Source organism: Bidens hawaiensis, unplaced genomic scaffold, assembly GCF_021521415.1.
Source record: "Bidens hawaiensis isolate Kalapana, Puna unplaced genomic scaffold, B.hawaiensis_p1.1 tig00022675_1, whole genome shotgun sequence".
NCBI classification, from domain to species: domain Eukaryota; kingdom Viridiplantae; phylum Streptophyta; class Magnoliopsida; order Asterales; family Asteraceae; genus Bidens; species Bidens hawaiensis.
In genome coordinates this window covers 73,398-85,494 of record NW_027493538.1, presented here as the reverse complement: position 1 = coordinate 85,494, position 12,097 = coordinate 73,398, and the positions used below count along the sequence as shown (strand labels likewise).

Sequence of the window (12,097 nt, the reverse complement as noted above, 5' to 3'; positions counted from 1 at the left end):
CCAAAAACTGCTCTGTAATTTACATTACCGATTGGCGATTTTTCTTAATCGAATTAGCTTGACGGCCTTCGTTGATTTGATCGTCATGTATTACGATCATCAAAGTAAGTAATTCTAGGTTTAATTTTAATCAATTTTTTAGTTAGTTGTATAGTTAGTTTAATCAACTGATAACTTATTTTTTTTATTTTTAGGTTAATTTTCTGTTGAGTTCATAATCGATATTTAGTTTTTAGTTCGTCAATTACTTGTGATTCAATTAGACTTCTAATTATGTGTTTTAACAGCGAATCGTGAATAAGATTCGTTGTTTTTTAGGTTTTGAATATTAGAACGTATTAAATTTTAACCAGAACGTGTAATTGACTATTTCTTATTAGTAATCTATTTTGATTCTTCTAATTTGTTAACTTATTTTGATAGTTGATTTTAAATTTTATCTATTTTAGTAGGTGGTTGTAACATGTAAATAGATGTTTTAGTCAATTTTTGGATAGGTTAACCAATTAATTGCAGTATGTATTAGGTTTTGTAGAATTGAAAAGTGGCGTCTATGTATGGATGATATGTTTAGAACGTGTTAGCAGAACTTGTTACATTTTATGACTTGATATATTTTTTTTAAATCAGATCCATCATCAGATGTTGTCATACCACAAGTTAATGCCTCTTGTAAACCTGTGAAAAGGAAAGTTTTTGAATATGTTGATCATGCATATGATTTCTATTGTGAATATGTGAAGAAAGCTGGTTTTGGTGTTCATAAAGGAGGTTCATACATGAATGACGGTTGATTTAAGTCTAAATATTTTACTTCTTCAAAAGAAGGTCACAAACCACCAAACAGTTATGATTCTACGGCTGAAAAAGATAGTTCACATAGACCATATTATAATAGAAGGAAGAGACCAACAATTCGGTGTGGTTGTTGAGCTCAAATTTTTTTAAATCTGATGACGGTTTGAGGTTTGAAATAAATGATTTTGTTGAATGACATAATCATGAAATGGTGGAATCAAATGATATGCATTTTCTTCGATCGAATAGAAAGTTGACTTATGTACAACAAGATATTGTATATGAGATGTCAACATTGAATTTAGGCCCTGTTAAAGCGTTTAATATTCGGAGGACAAAGTATGGAGGATTTAAGGAAGTTGGGGCTACAGTAGATGATTGTAAGAATTTCAAACAGAGTTTAACTTGTTTTATTGGTGAATATGATGCTGAAATGGTTGTACAAAGGTTAAGTGGGAAGAAAAACTGTTGTGATGGTTAGTCGTTTGGGTACACTGTTAATAATAATGGTGAGTTAGATCATTTGTTTTGGGCAGATGAGATTTTAAAGAAGAATTAGTTGGCTTTTGGAGATATTATATCATTTGATGCCACATTCAAGATCAACAAGTATGTCAATTTAATACATTTGTTTTTTAATTTTTAATATTTTTACATATGTTTTTTTAATTGGTTTTTTATAAATTTGTCTTACAGGTACAATATGGTTTTTGTACCATTTACTACCATTGATAATCGTTGTCGAAATGTTACAGTTGGTGCTGGGTTATTATCATTTGATCCTATTGAATCTTATTCATGGATTTTGAAAGTTTTTCTTGATTCTTTCGGTATTTCTCCAAAGGTGGTTGTTACTTATCAAGATCATGCTGTGAAGCAAGCAATCTCCTCAGTTTTCCCAAACTCAAGAAATCAGTTATGCATGTGACACATTATGAAAAAACTTGCTGATAATGTAACTTATTTTAATGTATTAAAGTATTATGAGTACGTATCAGAACGTGTTAGAACGTTTTAGAACGTCTATACATATTAGCATGCATCAGTATATTAACGGCATATTTCTAAACGTGTTAGAACGTTTTAGAATTTCTAAACATATTAGCATGCATCTGTATATTAACTGCATATTTCTAAATGTGTTAGAATGTTTTAAAACGTCTAAAAATATTAGCATGCATCAATATGTTTATTGTGTATTTTTAAACGTATGAGAACGTATTATTCTGTATTGTGTAATTTAGTAGTTTTTGTTTTTCATTTCTAATCATATAGAACCTATTAACATTTTTTACTGAAATAGACCGTATTACTAAATTTTTTATTTTGTAACATCATGTTGGTGTTGCCCTTTGTAACAATGAAGATTTCAAACGTAAAATATGTGACATTCTTTAGACGGATGCAATTTCTCAATCCGAATTCGAAACGCAATGGGAACTTATCATGAAGGAATATGATCCCGAAACAAATAAAGGGTTGTCTGACATGTTTGAAATGAGATATGATTGGATTCCTACTTATTATATGGATGAACCGTTGTCTGGTCTTATGAGAACTACATCGAGATCAGAAAGTGAAAATCATTTTTTTGTCAAGTTTCTAACTCACAATTATCACTTGTTGAGTTCTTTAGTCATTCTGATCATTGTATGGAGATTCAAAGGCACAATGGTAGGAAAAATGATCATGATACAAGGTACACACATCCTTCTTTGGTTAGTGAAAACCCTTTTGAGAAGGAAACAGAAATGATGTATACAAAGGCTATTGTTAATGACTTCCAAGATGAAATGTTTCATATTAGAAGTGGTGTTGCATGTTTGAAATCAACCGAAAAAGAAGATTTTGTGAGGTTTTCTGTATTTGACTTTAATGCATATGTCCTAGGTTGTTTGAAGGTATGAATTAGTTAAATATTTTATTTATAGAACGTTGTAGAACTTTTAAACTTTTTTGTAAGAGATTGTGTTAGTTTTGTTTTTAAATTGATTTGAAATAGAATGTTTAAAGTATTTATATATTTGTCTGTTGGGTTTTGTTTAAGAAGGAAGGTGAGGACGGAATTGATTTGGCGATTTCATGCGGACGCAAAAGATTTGAACATTATTTGTTATTGTGTCGTCACAGCCTTTGTATTTTAATTTGTCCAGAGTTACAAGATTCCAAAAGAAATAAATGGTGGATCCTTGGATGAGAGATACTGGTGTTAATCCTATAACTGCTCAAATTTCAAGTTTCGGTAACGAAAAAAATTTAAAAGTTAAAGATATTTCAAGGGAAATAACATTGGCTGGTGAGTATCTCATAAATAGCTATGTAACTGATGTTGATGAACTAATTAAAGTCAGGGATCAAATGAATATAATGATCAAACAAGCCGTGAGACAAGATACAAAAGAACTACTTTATCATAAAGGGATAGGTTTGCTGCTATTCTAGGATATGATCAACCATCAGAGGTGACCATCCGTGTGCCTAGTGGTATAAAAAACAAGGGTTGCGGGTCACATAAAAGGATTAAATCCCAGAAAGAGATAGCTATAGGTCGGTCTAGGAAGAAATATAGGGAATGCAAAGTTTTTCATCAGCAGGGTCATAACAGCCAAACTTGTCCCTCGACTTCAAGAAGAATAGTTTTTAGCAATTTTGTTTTGTTTATATTTTTCATTTTAAACTTTTATGTTTTATTTTGGTAGTAGAACATGTAGCTGGTTACTGGAACGTGTAATATTTTTTCTTTTGTTTTGTTATTTTTTTTAATTGAATAATGCATCATAAATAAACTGATGTTATATTACCGGTTCAAAAGACAATCATATGAGATAAACCCACTTACATCAAAAGACTACCCAACCCAACTTATCAAACAACCAAATCACAAACTTTATTATAAACCACCAGACCATCAGACATCATGATCCCTAGTTGTTGTCAAGGATATCTTGGCCCCCTTCAAGATTGAGTTTCTTATTCACCGACACCTTGTGAGCTGTTCTTTCAAGAACATCATGGAGTTGACCATAACATGAAGCTTGCTTTTCCAGGTAGTTTACTGCTTCTGTCTTGAACGTGCTTTCTGGTTGTTTGAGAACTTCTTGGACAGATCATTGTTTTTTGTTGCTTCATCACTCACACTCCCCTTTGTATTTTGAATCACTTTTAGCCAATTGTAATCTTTCTCAAGCTAAATGTTGACTCTTGCTTTAAAAATGCTCTTCATTGTAACATTTCCTGAATCCATTTTTTTTCAGTTTTTTTATGTGTGTTTGTTGTGTTGCTCTCTTTTTATATACTTAAAGATTTTTGGTTGGTGAATGAAGTTATTGAATTATTATTTACTTAATATATGACTTGAGTATAATTATATCTAGTTATATTAATATTTTAGTAGGCATGATTGCATTTCCATTTTTTCCAATTTGAATAATTGAACGTGTTAATGGAATTTATAATTAATATTTTTCTGGGTACTTTAATTTTATAATCATTTTATAATTGGTTGGTGATGTAACTTATTGCATAATTTAGTTAATATCTAACGTAAATTTCTAATTACATATAGTTGTCATGTCAGGAGGGTAATTATGTGACCATTTTTTTCAACATGACCAGTAGAACGTATTAATGGAACACTTAATTTTCAAAGTTCTATTATATTAAATTTTTAAACAAATTGTTGATATTTAAAATATTTTCACCTTTCCCAATATTTTATTTTACTGTAGTTTTTCATCTATTTAATCACCACCACACATTTCATCTCACCACAGAAATTTCGAAACTCATCACCCAAGATATGGATTGTGAGGGTTCCTCATCTTCATCGTCTTCTTCATCAGCTAGGATTTGCTTTTGAAGCAGATTCAAGCCCAGATCCTTAAAGATACAAAGAATCGTGCTGCTTTACATGATCAGTTTATCATAACTACTAGTGTTAACATGGATATGACGGATGAAATAACAAATTTGCTAGTAAAAATGTCTGGTAGTACTATTAACTATTTGTGTGCTTTGTTTTTGGTTGACACAGGGAAAAATGAAGTAGATGAGTTGAAAGATTTGTGCAAAGCGATAAAAATTCTGAACTACTCTATTAAATTGAAGATCGACTTTCTTAAATCTATCATGTAATAAATGGGAATTTAAGCTGTGTTTTCTGATTACCCAATAATTGTTGTGTGTTTTTTGTCTTTATTATGTGTTATATGGTTTGATAACTTTCTATGTTTTATGGTATGTTATTTATATGTTTAATATTTTTGTTTACTTGATGAATAACTCTATGTTATCTTATAAACAACTAGTTAATACAACTAAAATATCAAGGTCTGATAATACATATAAGCAAAATAAGATAGATGTGTTTAGTTAGAACGTATAAACAAAACCTAATTAAAACTCTATCCTTTTCTGGCAGAATGTATAAGTTGTTCTAACTTGGAAAAGATTAGTAGTCATTTCCATACAAACATAATAAAGATACCAAGGTTTCCCGATCTTCTGACCTGTCAGTTCTATTCATCCTGCCTCTCATCAATTTTAGCAGTTAAATTCTTGAAACTGAACGGCTTTTTGTCATTAGATAATGCATCATATTCCTTTGCCAGTTTAACTAAATCGGTTTTGGCTTTGTTGATATCGGATAGTAACACCTTTGACATGTATTTTATCCTCAAATCGTTTAGTTGTCGTTTCTGCCTTGGAGACTCTTTATAAAATCCGCATGTCCATGGATACTTCCCCTTGCAAGTTTCCATGTGTCTTATAACGAAGACACCACAACCGAGTTCGTTTCTTTTCGTTCTCCAATCCATTTGCAGCCTTTTGATTTCTGATATCTCCAACCTTGGCGCCATAGTGTGCTTCTTCTTAAATAAGTACATGCAAAAAATATCACTCTACGGGCAATCAACGTATTTAATTTTTTTTTCGCTATATTCATTAAATCGTTTACCAGTTTTTCTGGGGCACCCTTGTATCTTATTTCCAAAGATTTTTTTTTGTAACATTTGTTTTTCCTTGAACTGATTTATAGCGAACGATTTTTGATATATCACTGTTAGCCATGTTGTCAATCAGCTCAATCGTACCTGTTTTCAAATTGAAAACAACCACATAGAAATGGTATTCATAAAGTACTGGCACAACAAACAGCTTATCTGGTTCGAGTGACTTGTATATATGTAAAGCCATTATATTCTCAAGGTTGTCCGTGAAAACTTCCAGTATTTTATTATTGCTGATGTTAGCTTCTTTTAAATAGTAATCACTTGGCTTCATGCATCAAAATTAAAATTTTGATATAATTAATATGAATATAAATTTTGTTAACGTATAAATAAAGGTGTAATACTTACTATAATTGTTGATGAAGCAAAAAACCTTAAAGGGGATAATTTTTCATCTCTTTTCTTCTCTTCATGATTCAACAACTCTGTGTAAATGTCCAAAGCACCAGCTAAGATGTATATATCCGGAAAAAGGCATTCAAACACAAACTTCAAAGCAGTGACGAATTATGACTTGTAAATCACTTCCATTTTATTTTTTTCAAAAAGATCACCAATAACAAATTGTGCAACAATCCGCTCATCAATTGTTATTTTTTCAGTCATTCCAATTTCCCCGTTCAGGTAAGGTGATTTCAAGGCTGGTGCTAGTTTTTTTTCTCTTTCTTTTCGCTGTAGTTTATCTATTTTATGATAACTTGCAGCTGGTGTAGGAGATGTAGCAACAAGGGGCAATTTTTTTGATTTAGATTCAGGAGTTGTAAATGCTACTGACTGATTGAAAAACGGAGTTTTCATTATCACTGAATCCAATCTTCACTGTCGTATTCATAATTTTCTTCAACATTAACATCAACAAGCCCTATAATACAACTAAGTTATAATATATATTTTTGTGTGTGTTTTTGTGATTGTATATATAAAACTTTTTAATACATTGAGTATAGTCGTTGATACTTTTTTTGTCACCAATTTCTGCATTTAATTCTTCCACTTCTGTAACTACATACCATTTTTTGTTTTTAATTATTTTTTTGTTAGTGTATTATGAAAATACTATTTTAAAACAATAGTTTTTTAATTGATTACCTCTAATCGTTTCTTCCATTTGTCTTTCAGCATATTCTTGTGTTGATGTACCTCTATTCTCAAAATCAACTGTATCATTACTTACGTTCTCATCTCCTTCAATAAATATTATCACAATTTAGAACGTTTTACATATTTATAAACAAATATTGCTATTAAGTCATAAAGAAAATCTGTTACCTTTTCTATATCTTCTTTCTTCATTCATTTTTTCAACTTTTGTCACTGGAATATTTTTTTTGTTTTTATAAGTTTTTTGTCTTTTTGTGTATTATAATCAACAGTTTTATAAATAACTAACCTTGAATTATATCATCTGTTTGTCTCATACCATCGTCTTTTCTTGATGTACCTATAGTCGTAACCGAATGTTTAATTAATAACAACTATCAGCTTTTCGGTCATGAATGTCTAAATAATTAGAGAAAGTTCATCTTTTTTATTACCTTGAACTTGTTTATCATCACACCCCTTGTCAACTACATCAGTCAATGCTTCTGGTGCTGCAATTGAAACATTGGTTTTATCATAGAACGTACTAGAACGTATGATTTGTTTGAAGGATTTTCTAGTATTAAATGAAATAAAGATTTAATTTCTAAATAAAAAAACAAATAAAAATTAGGGGATTATTACCAATTTGTATTTTCTTTGAAATTTTCTTGAAATTTTCTTCCACTTTTTTTTACTCATGGCATCAACAATCTCATAGTTTAATCCATGATCAATCAGGAACCCACACTTCCCTCCAAATCTTTTATATAATTCATTGGTTCATTTCTGATCATCAGCAAACTTTCTTTTTAACCTCCTTTTGTTTCTCTTCAATCTATTCTTTTGTAGACTTGAACATATTTTCCAAATCTTTTAAGTTCATGTGACTCAGTTGTTTTTCAGAGAAGTTGTTCACCCTGAGATATTTAAGATAGTGTTGTGTAAGTATGTTTTTTTTTCTCTCTCAGTTTTCTTATATCTTCTCTTTTCTTTTTAAACACCGAATCTAGCTCTTCATCAGTCAACATAGCCAATTTGTCAAACTCAAATCCCTGTCCCATCAAATCAATGATTTTGAGATCTGCCTTTTTTTACAACCGTCAATGTATCTTTTGTTGCAACTGAAATATTGGTTTTATAATAGAACGAATTAGAACTTATTAGCATACTTTGTGATAATAAAACCGGTCCTTACCTCCAGTTTCATCTTTTTGAACTATTTTGCTATCTTCATCCTCAATCAATTCTATTGTATATGTATGAAAAATGATTATTTATGGTAGAACATATTGGAACGTATTAGAAAACTTGTAATAATAGACCTTCCCTAACCTTTAGTTTTATCTTTCCCGTCTTTAAAGTCCTTGTGAGTCTCATCTTCTTTTTCAACTTTTTGGCTAACATCATCTTCAAACAATTCATTTGTGTCTGAAGGATTTTGTAATATTAAATGAAACAAGATTTAATAATGAAACAAAAAAATTACTATTTTAGAACGTATATTGCATCTGTTTTACCTTGGATTTTTTCTTTCTCACTGGTTACTCCCCTTTGATTCTCAACAGCTTTTTCTATCTCATTGTTTAATCTTTTTTGATTCTCATGGTCTTGGCTCACATCTTCATTGCTCACATCCTCTTTATCATTTAAATAAATAATAAATATAAAAATTTTAAAAGGTAGAGGAGTAGAAAGTATTTGAACGTGTATAGCAGATTTTTTACCTCGTTTTTTTCTTTCTCATTTGTTACTCTCCCTTGATTCTCAACATCTTTTTCTACCTCATTGGTTAAGCTATTTTGATTCTCATGGACTTGGCTCACATCATCTTTGCTCACATCATCTTTTTGATTTATTTACATAATAAATAAAAACAATTAAAATTTAAATGTTTAAAACGTATTAGAACGTATATAACATATGTTTTACCTTGGTTTTGTTCTTTCTCATTTGTTTCTCTCCACTGATTCTCAACATCTTTCTGATTCTCATGGTCTTGGTTCATTGCATCTCTTTTATTAAAACGTATTTGAACGTGTTATAAATTTTAGTAAAAGATGTATTAAATTGTATTAGATGTATTAGAACGTACTAGTTTTACCTTCATAGTCTTCCTTGTTAGTATACCATGAATTCACACCAGAGTTGTTTTGATTTAGTGAAAGATCAACTGCTGCAACTATAATTTTATACAGGGGGTGGGTTAGGTATGGTATTATACAATAAAATAATTAAATGGTCCTAATTCATTTATACCTCATCCGTATGAGATTCAAATGGTGTTTCTTTTGAACATTGCTTTTGATTGAATTTAGCTTCCCAAGCACAACACCTATCAAATAACCATATGTTTGATCCATGTTTTTCTTTACCTCTCTTTACCAATTCATTGATTTAGAGACAATTTTATCAAATTCCTCTAATTGGTTTTCCATTTCTTTATTCCAATTCTGCAATAAATATTTATGTTAATATTTTCACAATAAAATGTTTTGTATGTTTAGAACTATTACTTGTTCCTCTTTGGTCAAAGGTTCTTTAGGTATATATGCAGACAATCTAGACAACTGTGATTAGGTGGTGTAGTATTCTATTATCTCTTGAGTTGCTGTCCCTATAGGCATCTAGAAATTTTCTTCAAATTTTTTTTATCATTTTGGTCACTTTTGTTGGCAGTTTTATTTTTCCCTTTTTCACCATGATAACTTTCCACTCTTTCATTATCATTGCCATCAGTAGTTTTCATCATAGCATTATCCACTTCAGTCATATTTTATTCCACTAATTAAACATGGCGTGTTGCATGTTCACTCACTTGTTCATTGTTTATTTCTTTTTCATTGCAAGCTCCAGTGTTCATCAGAACATTGCCCTTTTCAGTTGGTTCAATATTTGAAAGACCATCATTCACTTTTTAGTATTTTCAAAGATAAAATTAATATAGCATCAGTAGTCATATTTTTAACATTATAAAGTAATAGTTACTTACTTGAGTCTTCGTTGTCCTCCTCGGTATCAGTAAATGGCCCATTATTATACAAGTAGCTATCCATGCTAGCAAGAGTTGCTGAGATTATGTAGCTAATTGCTGGTGTTCTGATTGCCTTCTCAAATGCTCCATGACGCAACTGATACTCGTGTGTTTTGATGTAAGGATGAAAGAACGTGATTTAAGTCTTTTATACCGTGTGTTTTACTTGTTTATATGTATCGAATACAAGTAAGTTGATTGGTTTAATGTTTACATGTGATAGAAGCTTAAAAGAGCTTAAAGGAGCGAATTTGGAGCATTCATTATCGAGTGGAAATGAAAGTAATGATATATGATATGATAGATAATTGAAATACGATGGTGTGGCCGCAAACGGGGAGGAAAACGGAGTTGAAATGAAGATTTTATGAAGAAAACGGTTTTTTGGTGCTGTAGCCGCCGTAAGGCAGTGACCGGAGGTCGGGCTACGCCCACACTGTAAGCTACGCTGGCCAAGCCGTAGCTTATGGCCGGGTCTAATGGAAAATCGTTTTTCTTGTTTTTCTTCCATATTTAAGTTTAAACCCTAAATCGATTATTCTTCATATCCTAACATCCTTGGGTGATTTTGGAGCAATTCTTCACCATCTTAACACCTCTCATTCACCAAATCATCCATGCTTTCATCCTTCCAATCCGTAATCAAACTTAACAATATGAAGATACAAGGCTGAACCATTTGTAACTTCCTCCGGGTGAACAGTTCGTTTAGGTTAAACATTAAACTTTTGTTTTATTCATGTTTGGATTTGTTTTTGACATTGACAGCGTTGTATAAACAAATTGATGTGTTAGTTATTTAAACTATTTGCATGTGTTAGTAATCCTTACTTTACAACTTGTTCGGTTGATGACAAAACCTGGTAGCTTGTTGGGGGACATAGAGTAGTTTGATTCATATTAGTAAATAAGGTAATTGAATTATAAACGATCTGATGACAAATATCTGTTTTTGATTACTTAATTAAACGAATTTCCAACACCATGTCTATGTGGTGTCCAATTAATAAAACGAGTTTTGTGTGAAACCTAGAACCTGAAACCTGGAGGAGGTTGCATTTTAATTAAATTGTTTTAAAATCAATCTTTCAATTCTGCTTGACATCGTTTGTCCATCTTAGTTAGTTAAAATTAGATTAAATAATCAAACAAATTTTGTAACACTGACCACATGCTCCTCGTGGATATGATACCCTACTTACTCTATCTATATAGTTGAATTAGGTTTTTGAATGGCTAAAACGACGGTCATCATGTGTAAATAATTGCAAGCAAGGTTGTCGGACCATTGAATTGTTCTTGTTTTCCATTTTCTTGTATACCTTTCCAACCATTTTTTGTTCTCTTCAAATTATGAATCATGTAACTGCATCAATTAATTTTTGAAATTTTTGAAAAGTCATCAATTGATGTGACGAACATTAAATTGATTGTTGTAGATTTTATTATCAACCTAATGCATGTGTTGAACAACACAAGGAAATTCAGTTTAAACTCTTTTCTTTTTCCAATATGTGTTTTCATTCTATCCAAAACGTTTTGGATAATTATCCTTGAATGTTCAAATTGATTTCTAAACATATTTGCACAAATGCTTGAGCCTACTCTTGGTCTATTTTTTTTCCACCACTGTTTCTCCACCAATTGGTATCCCAAAAGCCTCATGAACTAATTGTGATGTTATCTTAACAATATAGTTTCCCATATTCAATTCATTAAGATCAGGATCGTAGTTCATAACCAACCAATGTGCCAATCGACCAGGAATTGTGGTAATCTTCATTGTTAACAATGACCCAAATCCCATTTCTTCAACCCGTTTTTTTCTTTTTCATTCATCATTTTAATTGTTTCATAAATATTACCTGGTGCACACCTCATCCAAAGCTTTGTATCTATATATTGTTGAAAAGGTTTTCTACAACGTGTTGTTTGAGGGTTTGGCTTTTTTCTTCGGTGTTTCAAAGTCTGAATCAGAATTGTGTAACTCGATTTGTTTTCCCTTTTTTTCTTATCATCATGTTGTTTGTTTTCCACCTTTTTTTTAATTTCAATGTTTTAATCGGTGTTTCAAAGTCGGAGTCTGAATTTCTTTCTTCAGCTTGTTTTCTTTTAACTTTCTTATTTTCAGGTTCATGCTCTTTTTCCTCAGTTGGTTCTGCATTTCTTTTTT

The 12,097-nt window shown here is 30.9% G+C and overlaps 1 protein-coding gene across 1 annotated transcript; it reads left to right on the top strand.

The window, feature by feature from the left end:
- The first annotated feature begins 1,006 nt into the window (after positions 1-1,006).
- Positions 1,007-4,846, top strand: LOC143566012 (protein FAR1-RELATED SEQUENCE 5-like). Its single transcript, XM_077052806.1, has 5 exons — positions 1,007-1,245; positions 1,495-1,642; positions 2,197-2,336; positions 2,435-2,699; positions 4,832-4,846. Exons 1-5 carry the CDS (start codon positions 1,007-1,009, stop codon positions 4,844-4,846), a joined length of 807 nt encoding a protein of 268 aa, XP_076908921.1.
- The last annotated feature ends 7,251 nt before the right edge of the window (positions 4,847-12,097 follow it).